At 39.4% G+C, this 24,884-nt stretch overlaps 1 protein-coding gene across 1 annotated transcript in view; it reads right to left on the bottom strand.

The window, feature by feature from the left end:
• The window catches only part of LOC117226179 (uncharacterized), a 320,981-nt gene that overhangs the window by 174,667 nt on the left and 121,430 nt on the right, over window positions 1–24,884 (bottom strand). Inside the window, exon 3 of the mRNA XM_076525093.1 lies at window positions 9,278–9,392. Coding sequence (XP_076381208.1) covers window positions 9,278–9,392 — 115 coding nt within the window. The remainder of the gene's footprint in view (window positions 1–9,277; window positions 9,393–24,884) is intronic.

A 24,884-nucleotide genomic window follows, 5' to 3' on the forward strand; every position in this document is an offset into this window, starting at 1 on the left:
TAGCCGTCTCATTAACACGTCGATTTACGTATGGGTAACGCTAATTTTTAATTAGGTTTTGAAGTGCATTTTCAGTGCATTATATTTTGGGCGAATCGAATTCGACTGGAATTTTTGGAACACAGAAGAGTAAAAGTAATAGTTGTTAATTTCAACATTCTGATTTCGGTTTCATTAATTAAATGACGATGATTTTTAAAATTGATGTTCGTCATTTAACACGTCATCGTCAGTTCCAATGAGTTCTAATAAACGTCGAAGATGAACGAAGTTGAAAATTTATTAATAAATCTATATGATATATCTACAGATATCTATTTGAATGATATTATAGAAATTCAATTGAATTAATAGATAAATAAAGTATCAACGCGTTAATGAAGTAAAAATTGGAAACCTGAGGCGAGTAATAATGAGTGTTATTTTACATTAAATCAGGCTGAAACACAGAATTTGCGCTACACACAACAACCTTGAACAGAGTAATTTGGACTTTGCGCATGTTATGCACCTGATCCTGGAGATTTACTTGCGATGGATTATTTCAGCAGGTAGCAACGTGTATTCTGCATACGGGTGTATTTCGAAGGAATAATCTACTGATGGAAGCTCGTCGATGCTGTTGTGTTACATTTTGCACAGTATTAATCAAGCCTCCATCTAATCAATTCGTCAGACAATGGATCGAAAACGGAGCAATGTTGAAGGTAAGTTGCCCACTCCAATTATGCGTTTTAGTTGAACAGGCACTGCAAAGATTTTTGTTCGTATCACCGGAGTGCATTCAGGGTGTCCCAGAATCGGTGGTACAACCAAGAAGGAGGCGATTCTACATGAAAAAGCAGATGGGGAAATACGGAATAAAATTCGTTTATACGAGGCTTCATTGTCGAGAAAATCGTCTCTAAATATTCAGCGAGTATGCGAACACGTAACTATGGTTAGATGGATGAATCGCGATTGATTATGAATAATAGTAATGTAATTAGTATCAACATATTGTGCTGTTTTACTTATTTCTGCCCATCGATTTAGAGTGGATTTAAATAAATGGCGGCACTAACTTGCTTTGCTATTGCAAAAATGGTTGAGAATGTTCAATATTCAAAGTCGATTCTCGCGACAATGAAGTCTCAAATGAACAAATTTTATTCCTTATTTTCGCATCTGCTTTTTCACGTAGAATCGCCTCCTTCTGAAAGAATTTCTCTTCTCGCTTGCACCTGCTGAGACACCCTATATAAATGGAGTTTCGCTGTATTTTCGTACGCATCCGCCAATAAATGTAATCAAATCAAATAATGGAAATACGAAATTAGTACTACGAATTCTGAACGAAATATAATGCACAATCCTAATTAACTACTGTACTGTTGATTTCGTTGCAGAACGATCAATGGGAATCTCTCACATGCTGCTCCGTCTTTTAATTGCATTGAAAGTACCGCTCTCCTGCCGCGCGGTCCATTTTCACCGAAAAAATCGACGGGAACACTCGGTCCGAAAGCCCGTCCATTCGCCTGGACGACGATGGTCCTGTACATAAATCGAAAATGGATACCGGCGGAGCTTCTGCGCCGGTTGAATCCGTTTAGATTTCCATCGAACGAGCGCGACGGCCGCGCAGAAACACAATGCTCGGGAAGAAAAGTCCTCGATTCGGTCGATCCGGTAATATCCGGTGTTCGTTCGACCCAGAAATTTCGGAGCAGGCCAGAAAAAAAGGCCGCATGGGGCCGGAGGAAAAGGCCACCTTATTCCACGGCTTCGAGACGGCACAATGGCCATGGGGTTTTCGCCCATTCAGAGGGGAAATAACGGCCGGAGCGATTGCCAATCTCTCGGACCGAAAATCGCGCTTGATCCTTGCACGAGGTGGAAGTGGGATCTAATGGATCTTTCGGAACCTTTCGGGTTCTGATGCGGTTCGCATATTTCGCGCGCTGCCAAACACGAACTATCGCCTCGCACATTTTCCTACGATGCACACACATCGTGGAAATTCTAAATACGTGGAGGTACATTTACGGGCGATAGTTGACACTAGATTTACGAGGCACAGAAAACAGCTGTTTCATATTAGTTTATAATAGTAACAATAAGACCATTATTCTGATTTTCAACGAGTGTTATTGTAACATTTGCCATGTAATAACATATAAATAACATATAAATAACATATAAATAACATATAAATAATATATAAATAACATATAAATAACATATAAATAACATATAATAACATATAATAATATATATAATATAATATAATATAATATAATAACATATAATAACATAACATATAAATCAAATAAATAACTCATAAATTTATCTTTACGATATGAATAATCGTAAATTAAAAACTAGTGAAAATCAGTATTAATAAATCTAATAGTCAAGAGCTACCAGTTTACTGTACAATGCTTAAAATAATTTTTCTAATATTGCAAGTGAAAACGAAATTTTCAGCATGTTTCCGAGATTTTTTAAATTTTCGTTATAGGTTCAAATGAAAAGCATAAAAAACGAGAGTTCTATGTTCATTCCAAATAATAGCACAATTGAAAAAAGTACTCTGGTCATCATAAAATGATCAAGCAAAGCAGTAAAAACGTTTTCAAAAAATTCAAATCATTACAGCAGTCCGAACTCATAAATGCATCTTAACATTTCCGATTGTAAATTAAAAAATCAGTGACCCGTCATTTTAACGGGTTCCGTAAACCTATTGTTAAAGAATACGAGAAAGACATAGGAAGCTAATGTAAATCTGAATAAAACAAAATATCATGAATTTGATTTGAATGTGAATTAGTGAATGTGAAAAAACGCTTCGCAAAAATTGTAGCTTGAGAAATCTGGTACAAAGTCTATTTTAGTTGACTATTCCTAGTTCACATAATTACTTGGTGCACATCGTTCTGAATCAAACAGCACCGATTCACGCTGACAGAAATACGGGGAAAGTAGCGGGATAAATGTATGCACGTTATAATTCGCGTTTTCCTCGGAACAGTGAAACGACACGCCAACACCGGGCGGAGCTTTTATGACGTTCAGCGGCGCGAAGACGTGGCGAGGGTGGTAAGAGACACTTTAAGGGCGATTCCGAGGGTGCTCGTTTCCTAGAATGGAAGAACGAGCTCGGTGAAAATTTCGCGGTTTCTCGGCGACGCGACGGTTTCTCGAGCTCGGTGTTTTGCCTGTCGCTATTTATCCGGTTCCTATCCTAGCGAGAATAAACCTCCCTCGAGAGGATAAAGACGGTGGGTTCAGCTGCGAGGAAGAAGTCGGAAAGTGAGCCCGATGAGGCGGCCCGGAGGGCGGCCGTGGAAGGGAGAAAATAGGGCGGCAGAAAACGCGCCGGAGAAATAGATTATGGCCGGCGGGCGCGAGGGAAACTCCGTTATTCCTCGAGGAAAAGAGATTACAAGATGTATCATCGCCGAGGCTTGCCGGGACTTTATGGGCCTGTAACCGTCACGGTAATCGAGTCCTTAATACGGTGTAATAACACCGATCCGGATCCTACTATCCACGGTTGGTCGACGAAACCTATGGCAGAATGCTTCTTTTTTCAAGCCGCCGCGACCTCGCGACATCTATCGTTCAGCGAGGTTTATTTGGAACGTTGCACTTATACGGTCAATTTAACCTGGACACTTCTCGAATAACGTTATTTTAAATGTCCATCCAAATGACGCGGCACTTTGTTTCATAATTATTCATATTGTTGCTAATATCGCGAACCTTGTATTCATAAATCATATAATAACATGGCACTTTGTTTCATAATTATTGATAGTGTTGCCAATACTGTGAAAATTGTATTAATAATTAATATAATAACACGGTACCTTGTTTCATAATTATTGATATTATCGCCAATATCGTGAACATTGTGTTCATAAATAATATAATAACATGGCACTTCGATTCATAATTAGTGATATTGATGCTAATATCGTGCTAAATATTATAATTAAATGGTGTGCATAAGTAATGTCAAACTTATTTCTTTTTGCTTCGAGTGCTCCAAATTATGACACACTTTACAACTAATTATAGCATGCTCATTGTGGACATGCTCAAGAGCCTTATATATATGATCTAACTTTGAATATAAAGTTTATAAAATGTGATAAATATAGCCAAAATAAATATAAGATATGAAAGATGCAATATAATCTAACTTTGAATATGAAATGTGAAATAAACAGAACTTGTACACGGTAAGTAGAAATGGTCAACGATGGTCAGCCAACACAGTGAAATACACTGATATCGCAATTTCTATAAAGTCAGCCCTATATCTCTGCAATAATACACCTATTACAGAAAAAGTGGCTTTCATTTTATACTATATTACACACATGAGGAAATAAAAATCTTTATCTTTGTACTAAAAAATTTAGAACTCAGAGTTTCCATTCAATGTATTTAATATAATACTTTGTGTAACTCTATCGTTCGATCAAAACGTGTTGAATCGAACCTCACTGTGATCATTTCGGCTTAATATCTTCTTTGTGCCACGATAATGGCATTTTCGTGGAAATTCTATTTCCATTGGAACTGCACAATGCTGGGCAACGGCGGCCAGTCAATTCGACAGCTGACCGTGTTATCGGATAATGATTTACGTTACACATTATTTAGCCTTCGTTGCGCAGTTTCAGTTGGTCCGATTCTATCGAACGTGCACCGATGTTGCTTCTAAATTTTTCACGACTTTTTAACGGTGCGATGTTTGTTGTTTTTCTTTTTTCCCTTTTTTGCTGACGTGCAAAGCAAATCTACATTGTAAATACTGGAGGATTTCACACAGAGGAAATAGCGATACGACTGACTCTCTTTTTTTCTCGTGCAGAAGGTAGTACTGCCGTATAGCGTAATACTCTACATATTTACACACTGACCGTTCGTTATGCTGTGTTCATCTATTAAAGCTTTTTTACGTACCTCGATAAATGAGAAGCGATTGGTGCGAGAAATAACAAGAGAATATTAAAATTATGACGCGCGTGCCGAAGGAACTCCCATATTCGATGCCATTAAAACAACACGTTTTCTGTACGATCAATGTTACAAAGGAACTCATTGGAATATACCTGTCAAAATGACGGATCACTAATTTTTTCATTCACGATTATTCGTATCGTGAAGATACATTTACGAGTTATTTATTCAATTTATAAATTGAGTAAACATTATATAATAAGTAACATGTATGTTACTTACGACAAATGTTACAATAAGACTTGTTAAAGATCAGAATAAATGTATTATTATTACTTTTATAATATAAAACAGCTGTTTTTTGTGCTCCGTAAATCTAGTGCTAAATGACCGCGTAATAAAATAATTTCCTCGATTGAATGAAACCATGTGATTTAGTTACTTTACTAACAGCGATCATTGCTTCCTTAATAAAAAGCAGCTCAACAATTTTCTAGTACCAACAGCAATGATTAAATATATAAAATATATAAAGTTACTCATTTTTTAATCATTTGGTATTTATATTCTTAAGAACGTTCTAAAGTTTTCCCAACAAATTCGTTGCACTTTGAATATTTATATCGACGTGAAGAATCGTCATTGAAGAAACCGAACGTTCTACCGATCAAGTAGCACAAGTCAATCATGTTCCACTCGCATTAAACAAAATTTCTTGAACAAAATTCCGCTAAATTTATTCTCAGAACACGCGATCGCAATAACTGCGGAATAAAATAACAAACGATTGCTATCGATCCCATAGAAAATCATGATCCCACGCTGACGGACGAAATCTTCCGTCGTCGACGCTCCAACGAACGATTCCCCGTTAACAATCTCTTTTACAACAAAACACCGCGTCACATCGTAATCCACGCAGCATTCAGCCGAAACCGAAATCAACAACATCCACAAGAATCTCCGATTGGCGCACACGTAGCCCACGGCGCATCGGACATACCTATTTGACGGCTTCAGCGAATCACCGTTCCAGGAAGAGCCCTATTCTTCGACTTCGGCCTGGCAGCGTATCTAATCATCCTATTCTGCCCCGGCAACGCAAGGTTAACAATGACTCAATCCCGAGACAGCCCGGTTCCCGAGTTCCCAGGTCGCGAGTAACCATCCAACAGATCGAACTCGTTTCCCGGGGCCGGTGTGGGTGAAGCGTTAACCCATCAGGTCCATTCACCGGGGCCCAAACAAAAGACGGAGCCAAAGTTGGCAGCTGGTTTCGGTGGCAGCGTGAAGTGACTTTTAATAAACCGAGTGCTTGAACGACTCGGTCGAGAGACTTTGCTCAAGAGAGAGGCGCAGAAAGAGTGGAATAGCGAGAGAACGAAAGAGAGAGTGAGAGACAGAGAGAGAGAGAGAAAGAAGAATGAGGAGAAAGACACCACAGGTTCCTCGACGGTTGTTACCGACGGATCGAGAGGGTTGGTCGCGGTGGGGCGCGCGAGCCGTAAAGTGGAAACGGTGGGAGAGGGCTGGCAGAGGGGCGAGGGAGGAGCGGCCGGGTCCCTTTGTTCTTGGCGGGCGTTTTGTTTCAGGATTACGGGCTTATGAAGTATTCGCGTTTATCTGTGGCAACTACATGGCCGAGGAGGGGGGCGCGGCGGGGGCCACGGCCCGGGTAAACTGGAGCAAGACAACTAGGAGCGACGCTGCCGCCTGTTAATCCGCGAGCCGTACTGCTGATTTCGAATTAATTATCGTGTTAAACTACTGCTGGCCGTTTAATCCCTGTCCACCGTTCTGTCGGATCCACGACGCCCGCCGTCTACTGCTCCTCGGAATTTTTATGGTTCTGCGAGCTCGCTGCGAAACCTACGTACTCGAATCCCGCGAATGCGAGCAGAGAACAGCTGGCCGAATTGTTTCGTATTTTCGCGGGATTCGAGTTTATCGGTCGGGAGTTTGTCAGTGTTTTGGAACTCCGTGGATGGTTTGTAAATTTTTGGAAAAGTTTCTGTTGGTTTGTTACGCTTTGTTTGGCGTACACACGCAGCGACCGGCGAGAATTTGACTGATTTAGGTTTAGTGAATCGTTTTGGAAGAATTCGGCGAGATTGGAGAATGTTGGCTCGTCGGGATTTTGTATGTGTTCGGGAACTGCGTGGAGCATTTATGAATTTCGGGGCGTCCAGATTGGATGCAACGGTTAGAAATACCTTTTCTGATTAAGGTCAGACCTTACTTTAATTTGAAACGTCTGAAAATTATCTTTGAAATTTGTCAAATTCGTCGGCGAACCAAACAGAACCAAACGAAACTAGTAGTGCAACTCAATCATATCCGAGTCATTTGTATTTTAAAAATTGTAAATTGCAATGATACTGCAGAAATAACGTTGACACGTCCATTTAATTAATATTTGAAGATTATCTGAACTCGTTTTCGACTTTTATTTCGTTGAAATCGGTTTCCAAACGATTCTATGCGACACTTTATCTTCCTCAGTTCATTGAGCACATTCTGAAAAATTAATGACGTGCGATCGAAGGACCATTCATTCATGATTGACGCAACGAATAACGTAAAACAATGCTGTCACTCAAAATTCATACATCGTTTATGAATTTTAATAGCTTCGACAGAGTGTATAGTGGCCTAAAAAATTGTCTCTACAGCAAAACAAAGTTCACTCAATTTAAGTTTCACAACCGTGTAATAATTGCATCAGTCTGTTCCCATTGATTATCGAATTTGTCTGTATAAAAATATCGTTTAGAAATTCATTAAACTAAAATAGGAATACAATATAATAATAATAATAGGGATATAATATAATAATAATAATAAAAACTTCTGTAAAAACTATTTCTTTCGTTGCTAAGCGTTCGACTACGACAAAAAAATAACCTCGCAGCTCCTCGCACCTCTACTTCTTAATGAAACTCCTTATTAATGAACCGAAAAGTCGTAAATACACGAATACCATGAACACCGTGTGACAGAAATTTCGTATTCGCCTGGCTACCCTCGAGTTCAGCTCCCTAGTTTCTAATTAAATGTCTCATGCTCCGAGTGCTCTCTTTTAATTTACATTTAATTAAACGTATCTGTGGTATCCGTCCGCTGACCGCTGTTTCGTCCAGCGGATAGCCGGGCTAATAATAATTTCTTTTCCCCGTTTCGAGGAATAAAAATTCTAGAAATTGTTTCTGTAATTCATGTGCAACATCCACGCATTGCAACGATGTTTCCGAACAGTCGTTTTCTGTCGCCTGCGTTCCAGTTTTATGTCTGTTGCATACGGAAACAGATAAGATACGAGAAACATAAATTGAAAATGTGGAATAAGGTTGCGTTTTTGTAGTAAACGTCGTTCTCGAGAAAGTTAAATATTTCTTAGGTATCAATATATATTTTCATGTATCTAATAAATATTAAAATATATTATATTATAATATATGTAATATATGTTATGTTATAATAATATATTATATTATATTATATTATATTATATTATATCATATTATATTATATTATATCATATTATATCATATTATATCATATCATATTATATCATATTATATCATATCATATTATATCATATTATATTATATTATATTATATTATATTATATTATATTATATTATATTATATTATATTATGATATATTATAATATATCCACCATGCATATTTCTTTTTAAAAACACTGTCATCTTCATTGTATCATTTTTACCATCGATTAAGAGACACTATTTTTATCGATTACCTATTTAATGCTTTCATTGCAGATTTAATTTATGCATTTATGGCGTGCACAAAATAACAAGCATCCACAATATTTTCATTGCGTTCTTTTTCCACAAGAATACTAACTTTGATACTAATTTTTAACTAGCCTTTGAAATTTATTTTCATTGCAATACATTGAGCAAACCGAGTGTTACTAGGATTCTTCGAATGCAAAACTATGGTAAATTTTAACTTTCCAGTTCCTAATTGAGTTTGTATTCGGCACTTGACGCGCTTAATGCGATCAATGCGAATGGGAGCTCGCTGAAGTTCCACTAATCTGTACAGTCGCGGTATTTCTGAACGATTATATCCGTCAGCGAAATTCATCGGCAAAGTATTCTCCCCTTTGAAAAGAATTCTTCTGGCACGCGAACTAGGTAAACATTGTCACTATTCCAAGGGGGCGCGTGTATATATAAGTTCGAAGCATCGTAAAGGTTAATTTAACGCCAATAATCGAGTGTCGTCGCAGCCACAAAAGGGTTGACGATTAATAATAGATGCACATTCAGGACAATCAACTCTTACCTTATTTTCGATACCACCGTGGAGGTGAAGTCTAGCTGAGGGAATCCTAACTCCGATGGCCTGACATCCTCTAAGCTGCTGTACCTCACGTAGGTGCAGGCTGGCGTAGAAATAACTGAAAGTATATATAGGAAGAGTGTCAGTCTGTGCTCGATAATAATAACCTATTAATTGAGCTCTGATAATTAATTATTACGTAGAAAGTTCCCGCTTTATACTGCCGTTAGAACATTTTTTTTTTTAATATAGTTTCATATTAATGTTCGCACAGTTTCATGAAATCCAGGATCTTTTCAGATTTCTTTTTAATAATTAGTGTACAAGAAAATACAGAATAAGTAGGGGTTAATTTATTTCATTCTTTTACCGATCACTTTGGTAAATAATATTTAATGTATCCAAGAAATATTTGATCTAAATAACGTAGTTTTCTATAATTAAGATATCTACGATTAAAATCGGAAATTTTATAAGGTTTTTATCTGAGCAGTTAAGATGATAATAAATTGTTATTAATGCAAAATTCTTATTAGTGCATCATATTTGTTGAAGGATTATAAACGCATCCACAAATTCATTCCTATACTGTTTATTTGGGTAAATAATATTTAATGTATCCAAGAAATATTTGATCTAAATAACGTAGTTTTCTATAATTAAGATATCTACGATTAAAATCGAAAATTTTATAAGGTTTTTATCTGAGCAGTTAAGATAATAATAAATTGTTATTAATGCAAAACGAGTGCAACATATTTATCGTAGGTTTATAAACACATCCACAAAGTGGATGCGTCGTGCATATACATTATTTACGTGCATAACATTTGAATCCATTCGCAACAATCAAAATAGAGATATTCATTGAAACTGTTTCTTCGAAAAAATATGAGAATTTTTATAATATAAAAAATATGATTGCCACAAGTGAGGGTGCAAAAATTGTCGCAATTTTTACTGAATTAGACCTATATTACATTACTATATTATTACTATATTATTTACTGAATTATTTATTATTATATTATTACTATATATTATATTACTTATTATTATATATTATTTATATTATTACTACATTATTTACTGAATTACACCTATTTTCGGTATCGATTAAATTTGTTCCAAAACGATTCGCGTCCAACGATGCGTTCGCCTTGTTGAACGAACAAATGAAAATGTCTTTCAATCGAATCAAATCGCTAGCCCAGTTCGCGCAGTATCGATCGCGGTACCGAAATGTCACGATCCCCTTCGTTAGTCGCATGATCGCGGGATCAGACCGCGAAGCAAAAGCCCCTTCGGTTTTTCCGTGCGGCCGTGTCGGTCTCGAAATTTTCGACGCGGTTTTCCGCGTTGTAATAGTGCCCGGGCGAAATCCGCGGCTGCTAATTACGTATTTGAATCGTGTCGGCCGGTATGAAATCGATCATCGCCGTTTTGGACTTCTGCCGGGCGCGCCGGCTTTGTTCGTTGCCCGGTGGAACGGCATGAAAGGGTGAAACGGTGAAAGGGTGGCGGCGGCCGTTCGAATAACGAGCCGACGGCGTTAACGTCGAAAAATCAATAGGGCCGTGTACATTCCTCATAAATAAATATGAATATCGCGTATCGCGGCCCTTCACCGTCCGCCGGCGAATGTAAATGTGTTACGACGGCGACGACGACGACGCCGAGAGCCGGCGCGCCGAGCGGTTTCAAAGCGCGGCTAATATCGAACGAATCGATTCCGCGTAATGGCGGATCCAACAGCAATACATAGCCTGATCGGTTTTCGTTGTTTGCTGACCGTTCTTCGAATGTTTGTCGGCTGAATTAGAAGGCCGGCGAAAATTTACAACAGTCCCGCAGGCCGCGCTCGCGGTCTGTTTAACGAGAATCAAACATGAAAAACTTGCCGCGGAAATGTATCTAACGAGAAAAAAAAGAGAGCGGGAAATTTTTAATTTCTGCTCGAAAAATCTGTCCCGATTAAAGGAATCGCACGACGATGTCGTACAATTCATGCAAACACCATCGTTCTCGTCTGTGTGAATTAAATATTTTATGATTTATATTTTAGGTGTGGAGATTAATTCAATGTCTTGATATTAAGTGTAAGAAAAATAGTATAGAAAAATAACTATGTTCTTTTTTTCGACTTCAAAGGATTAGTGCGAAAATATTCCGTAAGAAATTAAATTTATACATCGATTATTTTGATGTAAGAAATTAAATTTATACGTCGATTATTTTGATGTAATAAATTGACGTTGCATCGACATAAATTGTTCACGACAAATTATTAGAATTCAACTGTATAAAAAATCGTACATTTGTTGATGTTTTAGAATATTTAATAATAATAATAATTATAATTATATTATATTATATAATAATTATATTATTATTATATTATATAATAATTATATTATTATTATTATTTATCGATTGTTCAAACGAGTGGTGTTCGAGAAAATAATTATATTATAATTATATTATATTATATAATAATTATATTATTATTATTATTAAATATTCTAAAACATCAACAAATGTACGATTTTATATATATATATAATATAATTATAATATAATTATTTTCTCGAACACCACTCGTTTGAACAATTACAGTTTGTTCCATCGACAAAAAGAAATTAAATCGTTATTTAATGCATGCATTTTTCGAAGCAACCTATGCACTTTAAAATTTTAAAAATTCCTTTCGTGCATTACCAGATATCACGTTTCATGGAGCATTCGGCAGTGCAGTATTTTAATTACTAGGCTGGATAACTTGTTAGTTACTGTTGATTCTCTCATAGAAACAACGCAACGAAACAATGTGACAGGAAACTGGAACGGTGAAGAATGAAGAATGGTGAAACAATGAAGAAACAAAGAGTACCGGGAACAATTAAAGCGCTGATCAATCAGAGAAGAAGTCTCTGACTGAATTGAAACGATCAGAACTTCTTAATTACTCTTTACGTCGTGCTAGAAAATAAACGATTCTGTTGAACTGATCGATCGGGCCTCTTGGTTCCCATGATTAAAGAGATGTCTGTCGTCTGGAAGACTGTTTGCGGGGTTTCCATTTCCCATGAAATAAGATTTTACATGCCCTCTGGCACGAGATCGTACCTCAAATCAAAAGAGACAGTTCGAAAATTGTTACTTCTCGAAATAGAAAATAACAGTACGATCGTGCGTTCGATGTCGTCGCGTTTAAATATACTTTCGCAATTTTCTACGTGTCAATGCATTGAACAGCTGCTCGTATTTACAGTGCGTCGAACAGAATAAGATGAGAATTTTAGAAAAATGTATTCGAAAATAATCGGCACAATGTGTATGTATTGTGCGCGAAATTTGAAAAGAGTGTTGGAATGTCCACAGTTCATTGTTAAGGGTTACTTTAAAGTGCCGTAATTTCGCGAAAAAAAATCGCTACCACGTTCCTTTTTTTTTAAATTAAAGGGAAAGGATCAAGCTTTATTCGACTATAAACAGCGTTTTCGAAAAAAATTTTGCAAATTCCGTGCATTTCGTCAAACTTGACAATTTTCAATATGACAAACATGGCCTCATATTTATAGGGTTATGATGGTGGCGGAACATCAAACGTAAAATCTAGGAACACTATCTTAAAGTAGATGTTTCAAGCTTTAATTTAAAAGAAAGTTTATCAACTCATGATGATTTTTCGCGGAGTTATTGTCAGTCAAAGTTGGCCAATTTTTACTCAAAATTTTTCTATGCTATAATTTGTATGAGCAACACACACGTTTTATATTAAATTCATTGATATATTCAAACTCCGTTGTTTTATTTCGTACTAAAATGAGATAATTAATTTGCAAATTGGTCCAAAAATTACTTTGGACAAGTCTTGCCCGATTGTAACATGAATTCCCAATTAAACCTCTGCTTCTACCGCAGATGGTCGAAATTATTGGGTTTCTTACAATTACCGAAGTCTCTATAATTATTTTTCCCGCGCTTCGCCATCCACATAAATATCATCCATTTAAATTCCGTCTAACGACCGCAAGCAAAAACTTAGAACAATGCCAACAGAGAAATGCGTCGCGCAGTCGTCCCAAATAAATGGAATAGTTCGAACTAATTCGAAGTGCCGAGCACGGGTCTACAAGGGAATAGCCTCGAAAATTCCCGCAAGAACAGATCATAAAGCTCTCCGGCAGCCAGCAATAAATTTATTCTAGCCGAACCATTACCCCGAATCGCTGCTCCGAAAAAATTCTTCGCCGAAGACAACGGATGCGAGGAAGAGAATGGAAGGTTCACAAAACAAGAGGCTCGACGAAAATGCGAAAACTTCCGCATCTCGAGCGCAAGAGAACTATGAGTGTCGGCGCGGTTGCTTGAAATTGCGATGCAACTTCTTCTAGTCCAAGTGTTTTCTAGCTTCATTAGGCACCCACGAGAATGGGACGGATTTACGATGCTAACGTGCCGGTTTTGTTGTCATTCTTCTATTCCATGATTGTTATCACAGAGAACTATGACTAATGCCTTACTTGCACTATTTCTGTCATTTTTGCATTTTTGTATTTTTGTGTTTTTGTATTTTTGTATTTTTGTATTTTTGTTATTGAGTAGTATTTAGTAGTAGTCTTTTGGTAATTTTGCTACAGTCAGGAAAAGTGAAGGTTTCGCTAAAGAAATGATATCAGGCTCTGCCAAAGTGTGGAAAACACCACAATATTAATTGTAGTATTTTCTCTACTTCAGTTTTGAAATTTATAGTTACATTTATTCAATTGTGCCTAATTTTGAAGATTATTGCAACAATGAAAGGATATTCCAAAATAGTCAAAGCTGAGCTTTAGTCAAAACTGGAGAAACACTACAGTATTTTTTACAATATTTTATCCACTCCCAGTTTAGAAATTAGTAACAACGTTCATTTAATTCTTCGGAATTTTAAATATTACTTTAAAAATGCGATTCTAAATTTCAAGAAACAACTGTCCATAATAGTCAATTTCACAAAAAAAGAAAATAATGATAACAATAAGCATTATCAAATGCAGAAAACGATAATTCACTACAGATAATACTTTTATTACGTTTTCTAAAGAAACTGTTAATGTAACTTTCAAACTTCAAACGCGAAGACAAATTGCAAACAAATCAGAAGAACAAAGTTCATACAGAAACACAAAAATAATTGCCTAATAAAAGCGGTAGCTATCCTCATCTTAAATTTTATTTATTTTTCCCAGCTCTACCAAGCACATCGAATCAGATCTCGGTAATGTATGTGTCTGATAACACAAGATCGAACTGATCTAGTCACAGCAGCCAAGAGAAGTCGAGACCATCTGGCTGTTCAAGAAAACAGCGTGCAGCCAGTGCCGACTACTCGCGCAGCACGGCGCCAGAATGGCACCCGTAGGCGTGAACCATTTGCCTTGACAGGGCTAAGAAAAATTTGTCGTGTTTTAAGGTCGATCGACGAGAAAGCAGCCGATCCGTGGGAGGCGATCCCGGCTCCGCGAAAAACAGAAAACGTCGGATGAACGGAGTCACGCGGCGCGCGTGAAAGAACCTCATTGATTTTACAATCTCCGCGCCTCCTCCCTCCGCCCCCCCCCGACCTTTACAGACTATTACCCCTTCCGCGACCCCACCTGATAACTTCGTGTCCCGAAATTTTCTCTGCCTTTCCTGCACCGCGCTATTCTCTCTTTCTCCCGCCCTCCCTGCGATCATCCCTTGAACATTTCTCCCGTTTCCTTTCTCCATCAGCCACCCCGGGGGTCGCCTTTCCTTTTTTTTCCAGGGGCCGTATTACGTTCTACTGATTCACAGTTAATGAGGCGAGAAGGGACCCGTGAGACTAACCTGCATAAACCCGGGGTGCTCGTGAATTATAAAAAAAATTCCACCCTCGCTCGCCGCCCCCGCGTTTCTGGAATTATGAAAAATTCCACGCGGACCCCGGCGCCGACCCTGTGACAGGATTCGGTGTAAAAACGCAGGCGCGGACGGATTTATGCGTGTAATTTCGGTGCGTTGAATTTTCACTGCGGAATGCCCGCGGGACTATCCGTGTCTTCCGCTGAACTGTTTTCCGAGAGATTTTTCCGCTTTCGCGGCCTCCGATGAAGTTCGTTTGTTACTGCCAAGGGCTCGCTGATGAAACTGAACGTTTTCGAGCATGCCAGATTATTTTCCACGTAATCTGACGATTCGCGGGATCTCGCTGTATCAGATCGCGCGGACGCGAGTGTAAGTCGAAAACGCGGGCGAAATTGTTTGTGCGTGCGAATTTTTAGAAAATGTCGTATTTCGCTGGGTGTTGGCGAATTTTAACACTAAACCAAGCAGTAATACTAACTGGCGTGGACTGCTTCACAAAAGTGAGAGGACTGAATTTATTTCGAATTTGTAAAGTTTTTATTATAAAACCTACTGCAATAATATAACTTATTCAAGCGTTTTCCACGAAAGAGTCTCGGAACTTTGCAGAATTGCAAAATAAGAAAGCGGTCGCTTTGACCACGGTAGGTTTAGTGTTAATATTTTGTCGTCATTCTTTCGATCGTTCTTCTGTTTGATCATTTTCGGCGACATGATCTCCAAGGCGTACAATGTTATTGATCCTTTAACACTAGATTTACGGGCACAAAAAACAGCTGTTTTATGATAGTTTATAAAAGTAAGGATAAGACATTTATCCTGATCTTGAACAAGTTTAATTGTAACATTTGCCGTAAGTAACATATAAATTGAACAAATAACTCAAAAATGTATCTTTACGATACGAATAATCGTGAACTAAAAAATTCGTGACCCATCATTTTGACGGATTCCGTGAATTTAGTATTAACCCTTTGCACTCGAAGCCATTTTTACTGTAAATCTAAATCAATTTTTCTAACTTATAGTATTTCCGTTTTGTATGACAAAGTGCATTTTATGCATATGAAATTGAGCCTTGTGATGACTCGTAACAACAGTTATACTTTTAACGATTTTTTAAATCTAAACTTTGTTAATATAAAAATTATCTTGGAACGTGATGCAACAATTTTAGTGGCGCTTCAGAGTCAAAGGGTTAAGCAGTCATTTTTGGGAGATTAACAATGTCACATTCAGAATAATCGTTTCTCGACTGCGGATTTTTGTGTGAAATAAAAATTGTCTCCACTTACAATTGCCTAATTATAACATAAAGGAGCTACGTAGATATTTATAGAAATTCTTGAAACGTTTCGCTGATTTCTACTTGTTCAACACATTTTCGTCGTAAATGCATGAAATCTGCAGTCTAGTTTTAGCCTTGTACCCGTTTACTTTTTACCTCGTTTTCATTTGCATTGTCTTAATTGGCTATTACAGTTCATAAAACATAATGTAGTACCTTTGTAATCATTTCTCCTTTTGTCCCTCTTCCCGAATTGTTCTACAAACGAGTTTTTAATTGCGAATAATTACTAATTTGTATCTCATTTACCCTTCTGCACCGTTCGTTATTTTTACGCTCGTGTTCATATCGCATCCAATCACGTTAATTGATTTACAACGAACAATAAAGATGTTATTATTGTTACCGCTGGTAGAATCACGAATAAAAGTAGAAACGGATAAAACAACAAGCATACATATCGATAAAATTCGATCGTCTAATCGAATTCGTTGTATCGGTAGAACAACCAAACGCAATTTCACACGTTCGAGACAGTTCGAAAATTACAAATACATTATGCAATTGTTTTTCCACTGGCGGAATGAAAATCCATTCATCGGACAAAATTTCGACTAGGAAACGTGCCGATTAATTACCCCGACAAAGTTCGCTGTTCGCCACTTCGCGTTAATGCTCCGGAAACGTAAATAATCCTCCTTTAGCGGCCGACCGTTTAAACAAAACCAAATAAATCATCGTTTCTGTAATCGCGAATCAATCAGCCGCGGGAATAATGTTCCAAATCGGGATAAACAGCTCCGTTGGGGAACGATTAAGCTTCAATTAGGTTGTACAGGGAATTCCATTTTTAGCCGTCAAAGGCTAATTCAATTTCCCGGCGTCTTCAATTACGGCTATTCCCGGTCGTCTTTCCCGGCAATTACACTTCCATCTCCAGTAATAAATAAGCATGGCAGTTTCAGGTACAATAATAAGTCCTATCAAAAGTATCAAACGTTCTGCGCGAACGCAAAGGTCCGCGAACGACAGTTTGAATTACTTTCCCGCGGGCCGGTGAAATCCGATTCAAAGAGAATTAACGATACGCTGCGGGGGCGAAGGGGGAACCGGGGATATTACAGGTGAACCGTATAGCCGGTGCACGGGTCTGAGAATGTTTCCGGCTGTGGAAACGTACTTCCCAACTGACGTCGACGATACTGCCCGAAAGACAGACCGAATCGAATATTTATATCGTTTTCCGAGAGCTCCCGCGGAAATTCGATAAACCCTGCGCTGCTGTTGACACACGGGCATCTTCCATCCGGCCGTGTGTTTGTACGTACACCTATCTATTTATTCATCAATCTACGCGCGACAGTCTCTTTACGCATTCGCCGCTCGTTAATGTTTTACACTTGCCGTCTTTCGTCTTACTTGACTATCCCACTCGTCTTCCGACTGGAGAATTTACTCGCTGAACTAATCCTATGCACTATGATTTCTTCCACAGACTTACTTTCGTTAGCACTTCTTCGTTCTTGACGCGTTCGCTGTCATCAAACATGTTTGACGATCACAATTTTCTATTTCACGTAAATTTTATGAAATTAACTTTTGTGGATATAATTATTTAACGCATAGCGTGATATTTAGAGAATTTATAGCTTTTTTGGCGATATTATTATCGTATTTTATAAGAGGAGATGCGATAAATACAATAAACATGACTATAGGGGTTCCTGAGATCATTTGGAGTAACTTTTTCCTTAACGAAAATGCAATCCGCGGCTTCGTTTACGAGTTATTAACGAAAAACGGTGACCAATGAGAGGCGAGATCAGCTGACGCGAGGCGGCCGAGCCAACGAGCGGTCGAAACCCAATTCTGCTCATTGGCTCGACCGTATAGCGCTAGGCAGGCTCGCCTCTCATTGGTCACCGTTTTTCGTTAATAACTCGTAAACAAAGCCTCGGATTGTATTTTCGCTAAGGAAAAAGTTGCTTCAAATGACCTCAGGAACTCCTCATTTCCCGCTTGTACAATAATTTTGAAATATTCTGCATATACGCTAATCACGCTGGTAGCGAACGCGTTGACTAGTTTCCTTAGTAGAAAGAGACGATTTTTCCTCCTTCTATATCAGGATTCTAGATCCTATTTGGTATATAATTCGGGAAGAAATACAAACTATTGCGTTCAAAAAATTGGAAGTGACCTTCATATCTCGATAGAAATGCAAAATAACGTAAAACTGATCACAGCATTATGTGTCTCCCTGCAAGCCATGCACCTTTTATCCGAAACACTTTTCGTGCAACGAATATTTTCCGAGTTATTTCATGTCTTTGCATTTTGCACAAAAATGGACAATTTGGAAAAAGGAAATACGATTGTTGGAGCCTCGCGACTCGTTTTTATAGTCATCGATTGCCAACAACTATAAAAAACGAGCCGCGAGCCTCGAACAATCGTATCACCTCTTCCAAATTGTCAATTTTTGTGCTCAGTCTGAGCGTCAATTAGAGAGAATTTACTGTATATTGCAATTGGATCCAGGAGACGGAACAAGAACGAAGTAATGAATGAAGACGAATGACCGAGCGTAATGAACTGTGATGAACATTTCGCAGTTACGAATGGCTATCGGAAACCATCTCCGTTTCCGAGGACTAAATAACGTTAGTACCAAAGTAAACCTGTCCGTGCGCGTGCATTCGCTCGCCTCTGAAACCGCAAACGAAGAACAGCCGGGCCGCCGCAAAGAGCAGTCTCGATGCGTTCATCGAAGCAGCATGGTCCAGATTAGAGGTGATTTATTCGGCAGGATCAGAAGACTCGCCTATCCCGCTTGTCTACGCCGCGCGTAAACGTTGCCGTGCGCCGAAAAACCGGGGAAGCATTCGAGATTCCTGCGCCCGCCGAATATCCTAGAGGGCTGATCGATCGGATCGGCGGGGAGGGCGTGTGTATCGGGAAGCCGGGCTCACCCTGATCCCGGCATCCAACATTAACGAGGAAGCGTGCTCTTTAAGCCAAGTTCCGGCAATCTGGCGTCAAAGGGGCCGGCGGGCCTTTCAGGTGCGGCGCTTGGAAAACGCGAAACGCCACGGAGGAACGCCGAAAAGCCGACGATTCCATGGGGGGGGGGGGCTTCGCGAGGCCAGCCAATTTTTGTGAGTGCACCTTGAAATAATCATAGCTTCCCGGCGTAAGTGGAGTCCCTGGCACTTACGTGGGAACGAATCCGCCCCTGCGGCTGTGTGCGAGTTCCCAGACGCGGAAACACCTGCACGCGAACGTTCGCGCGTATCTGTGACTTGCTGCCGTACGCACGACGCTGCACACGTATGTCGGCGATCATAAATTTAGCTCGATGCATTTTAATATCAGTTATTATGCGTAGCGTGTAACTGGTTTTTATTTGGTTCGTTCCCTTTCGAGATATACAGGGAGCGCGTTTCACGTTCTTAACGCTGGAACTACCGAGCCCTAAATACTGTGTGTTTCGAACTTGTTATTTGTGATAGTGTATTTAATAAATTAACGCAGGATGTACCGAGGTCTAATCGCGACTAATGTATACTGTTTTGTAACAATGGCAAGAGTAAAGTTCGTACGATTTATATCGTAACATAAGCTTGAAAAAGGAACTCGAAATGAAAATTAATCGTAGATAGATTTTTAATGGTACGAGGAATTGCGAGAGTACAAATTAAAAATCAGTCGTGTTAATTGGTTCGGTGGTTGTAAGCCTAATTAGAACTATGTTTATGTAACTAGGCTCGCGAAGAACTAACAGCAACTATTTCATGTTGCTATATGAAAGCAAGAAGTATATAGTTATTCAAATTTTCAGTATTTTTGATCATAATGTATGTTCAACGAAGCGAGTTTATTCAATAAATTCCCCATAAATGTGCCTTTACAAATTGAATCATCGTAAATTAAAAAATTATTAAATATAAGTATCATAAAAAGACAGATGAAAGCAGGTAAAATGTTTCGACTGGATATCATAGTTGACGTCTTACTTTGAGAATTTCGTTGTAACAAGTCTTTCGATGGCTATCGCAATTTGGCCTCCATTGTTGTAACATAATACGATTTGGAAACAAAAATATTAGGCGTCGCTCTTACGCAAAGTTCATCGTATATTTACAACAAATATATACATTAATGTTAAACTGTCCTACGATTGGTTTCTCAGCTACATGCTCGAAGAATTGCCTTTTGCTCAACGTTTTTGTGAGATCGCAGCGCAGTGCGCCGTCTCGAAGAAGGAATGCAAGCCGGAGTGCACTTTACCAATTTCTGTCCTTCTCTTCGTCTTAATCTTTTGTCCTCCACTGGTGCACGCTCAGTTGTCCGGAGTCTGCGAAGCCAGACAGCGGGCTTCAAGGGCCCGACGCGACGATACAGCGCGGTCTAAGGTGGCTATAAAGACGCGAGCGTCTGGCAGGTGGTGGTCGTGTGGATGCTATATAATATTCATGCAGCGATATTGCATCTTGAGTGGTGCCATTAGAGCGGAGCGTCAGCCATCGCGGTCTCGTGGCGGTTTGTTGTTCTCCTGGCGCCTTCCTTGCTATTCAACCACCCACCCGTGGTCCCGAGCACCTCTTCAGCACCGACGTCGGAGTTTCGCTCCCGAGGCTTTGGCATTCGACCGCGCCACAAAGACGACGCTGGAATTTCAGATTTTTCTTCGGGGATACGCACGCAGCGAGCCGCATTTTTCAGGCGTTCAGCCACGCGGAGTGCCGCGCCGGTTCTCGCTGCGGATTAGGGATCCGGCTGCGACTATCAGCGGCCAGCTATTTGGCTGCCTTGCGCGATGCATTGTCCTTGACACTCGATCGGCGGGAATTAGGTTCGTTGCGACGCAGAGACTTGGCAAGTTGCTATTCGAACAGAGACTTTGCATTCATCCGTTTGCATTATATATTGATATAATGTTACATATTCATCTTCCTGCAATACAAATTTAATATTTTCTGTTTTACTTTAATAGGAATTTTTAGTATCAATTTTTTTAATTAGTAGGGATTTATATACCTGTTTCCAAAGAATACTTGACTTGTTTACGTAATAATACAAATTGCATTAATTAATCTGCGAGATAATTACGCGTGAAATTTTATTCAATTTTTCTTTTTTAAGTACGATATGAATTTTGTTTGGAAAAAGATGAATGCTCCCTATTCGCTTAAAAATTCTGAAGGCGTCATTGGTGTCTCGACAATAAATATCATACTGTATGATAGATGGCCATGTTAAGAATTTGTGTGAATTTCAACACAAATCTTCTGGAAGTCTTCCATCAACGTTAGGAATATGTTTCAATAGATTATTTTCTGATATTTAACTTGCAGCAGGGTGGCAAAGTGAATGAGACTAATTACAGTAAAAAATTAGTAAAATACGCTTGGAAAATTTAATATTACACGTATTATAAATTTGTAATACGTGAAATATTTGTGACATAAAATAGTAAGCATTGGAACATCCGCATAAATATTAGGTCTATCGGAAAGTTCTGTCCGATAGTGTCACTTCAAGTTTCAATCCATATGCACACGTTGATTTGAGACATATATGACTATCTCTCTGTATCATTGCATTTACACACATGTACTCTCCCAAATAAACTGAAACAAAGATGTCACATGTCATTATTAAGTGAGACGCGATCGTGAAAACATGGCTATCGATGATAATGCCAGACCACATGCTGCTTCGGCGACTCGTCAGAAAATCGCAGAGCTAGGCTGGGAAATTCTGTCACATCCACCATACTCCCCAGACCTAGCACCCTCCGATTATCACTTGTTTCTCTCTTTGCAAAACTTTTCACAGGAAAAATTTCAAAACTGAAGCTGATGTCAACCAAGCACTAGTTGAGTTCTTCGCCTCTAAAAATAAATCACTTTTTAAAAATGGCACTTACAAGTTGCCATCACGCTGGCAAGAAGTCATAAGTAACGATGGAAAGTATATTCGACAATAAATATTATTAAATGTATGAAAATTGTGTTACATTTCAATTCAAAAACAGACAGAACTTTCCGGTAGACCTGATAAATACTACTTGGAAACGTCATTTCATTCGACGCATAAACGAAGAAACGAAATATCATTTCCATATTTCGCTTATGTTTTACTTATGCAAATACTTCGATGTCTACTGTTTCATGTCGCAGTATTTCGAATTTTCCAGCGTTTAGGGTTCGGTGTCCCCGTGTTCGAGCCATATGCCGCCAGGAAGTTCGCGCGAAACGTGATGTCGCGCGATAACGCGGTGTCGGAATAGTTCCCCAGAACCTGCAGACAGATCGGCAATAACGAGGGAAAATTGCATCTTATTTTTCCACGGTGAGCCACGGTGAAAAACGAATGAAAAGCATTCCGCCGCGCGATTCTTCGGGGACGTCCGAAAGGGCGTTAAGTATTCATCGGGCGTTTTCGCGTCTTCATGCCTTCTCGTCACTCTGCGTGGCGCGTTTTCGTAAGTGGGATCTCAGAGGCAGCCCACCCCCGCCCGCCGCCCCGTAACCGCCATTATCGCTTGCTCTCCACCCTCGATTCCGCTCCTCGCCGCCCTTCGACTTAATGTCTCGTCCGCTTTCACCGGCGTTCCACCTCGAAATTACGTACGAGGGGCTGGAAAATATTAATTCCGAACCGTGCGTCGCGCATTCGTCAGACATCAAAGAAGACGCCTCGGCCGGGGCGACGCGGTAATTTTTGTTTCTTCCCGATATTCGAGGCAGCCGGTTATTTTACATGCGAGACACTTCGCCCGCGCTGCATGAAGCCTGGAATTTTATTCAGGAGCTCGCGCGACGGCCGGCGATGCTACTGGGTGTCCCTTCAGCTGCGACTTCGGCGCCTTAAATAATTCAGTCATCGTTGATCGCGGAAAGATGATAGGGCGAGCCATTCTTTTCGAGTTCACGGTTTTCGTCGCGGGAGACTGCGCTGCGAAGAACGAACCTAAAGGGTGTTCCATGAGATACACACAATTTGATCACTTTGAATATTTCATTCGTCGTTGATCGTCGGGAGAAGATAGGTAAACCATCTTTTTCATGTTTATGGTTTTTACCTTGACAGGTTTTGCTGCGACGAAAGTAACTTCGGGTTGTCCATTCGGCGACAACTTCACCACCCCAGATGCTTTGTTAATCGTTGGAGATCGTAGGAAGACGATAGACAAATCACATTGTTTCATAAATTCATAATTATTGACAATTTTTCCAGGGTCATTGCAACGTCCTCAATTTATTCTTTAAATAATACTCCATGTCATATTTGGGTAAAATTTTATTCGCATGACGGATAATACAAGATAAAGGCTAACGAATCAAATTTTATACTACGCTATGCAATAAATATTCGATCGAATAAAAATATATCTAAATAAAAATGTGTTCGAATAAAATTTTATTCGACGTTATCCAATAAGTATTTAATATTCTGTGGACCACAGTGTCCACTGAATTTAGCTTTCTTAACACTAGATATACGGAGCACAAGAAACAGCTGTTTTATATTAATTTATAAAAGTAACAATAAGACATTTATTCTTTACAATATAAATAATCGTAAAATAAAAAATTAGTGACCCGTCATTTTGACGGATTTCGTGAATCAAGTGTTCGAAGTAATGTTTAACGTTCGATCGAACCACTGTCGAAAATAAGAAAACAAAATCACAGACAATAAAAAATGTAGTATATAAAATAGTACATTTGTCGAGGAGTGAATTAGCTGTCCAAGAATACACGGAGAACCACCCTCGGACGCGATAAAACCAGATTGGACAGGAAGCAGGAACCGTCGTAGCTCAATTGGGGATCTCGATAAGGCGTCGATGCGTCTTATCGGCCGTAGTATCAGGCACGCCGGAAGAATTAGAGTTTCCTGAACTTTCGTCCAGGGCTTTTCGCCCCAGGGGATGCGTATCGGGCGAAATAATTGCGTTGCTTCCGATTGTGGGCCCCCTCTTAAATTGTCGGACTCCATTTGGCGTCCAGCGGTGAAGCAAGATTCTAACAGACGCCGACATGCTAAGAGCTTTCGTCCTACCGCCTACTCTTTCGTGCTTTATAGGATTCCGTGGCTTTTTACGTCAGCTCGCAGGTACAGCGGCAGGGGGAGGGGGGCAGAGGCAGGGGGAACGGAGCAGTAGGTGGCACTGGAAAGCTTCCACAACGAAATGGATTGTGGGGACGAAATCGCGAGTCTGCCAAGAACTGCTAGAAGAAGCCTCGTCTGTCACGCCCAAATACTTTTCTTCGAGGAGAGCACGTTTCGTGCACGAGCTTCTCGGGGCTTTCGAGGATTTTAAATGAGAGCCTTTTTTGGAAAACCGGTTCCACGGTCATACAGTGCCTCTCGATGATTGTATTCTCGCTATAGTCTCGAGATCTTCTGCTTCGGGCTACGTTCGAAAGCGAATTC

Source organism: Megalopta genalis, chromosome 11 (assembly GCF_051020955.1).
Source record: "Megalopta genalis isolate 19385.01 chromosome 11, iyMegGena1_principal, whole genome shotgun sequence".
Taxonomy (NCBI): Eukaryota; Metazoa; Arthropoda; class Insecta; order Hymenoptera; family Halictidae; genus Megalopta; species Megalopta genalis.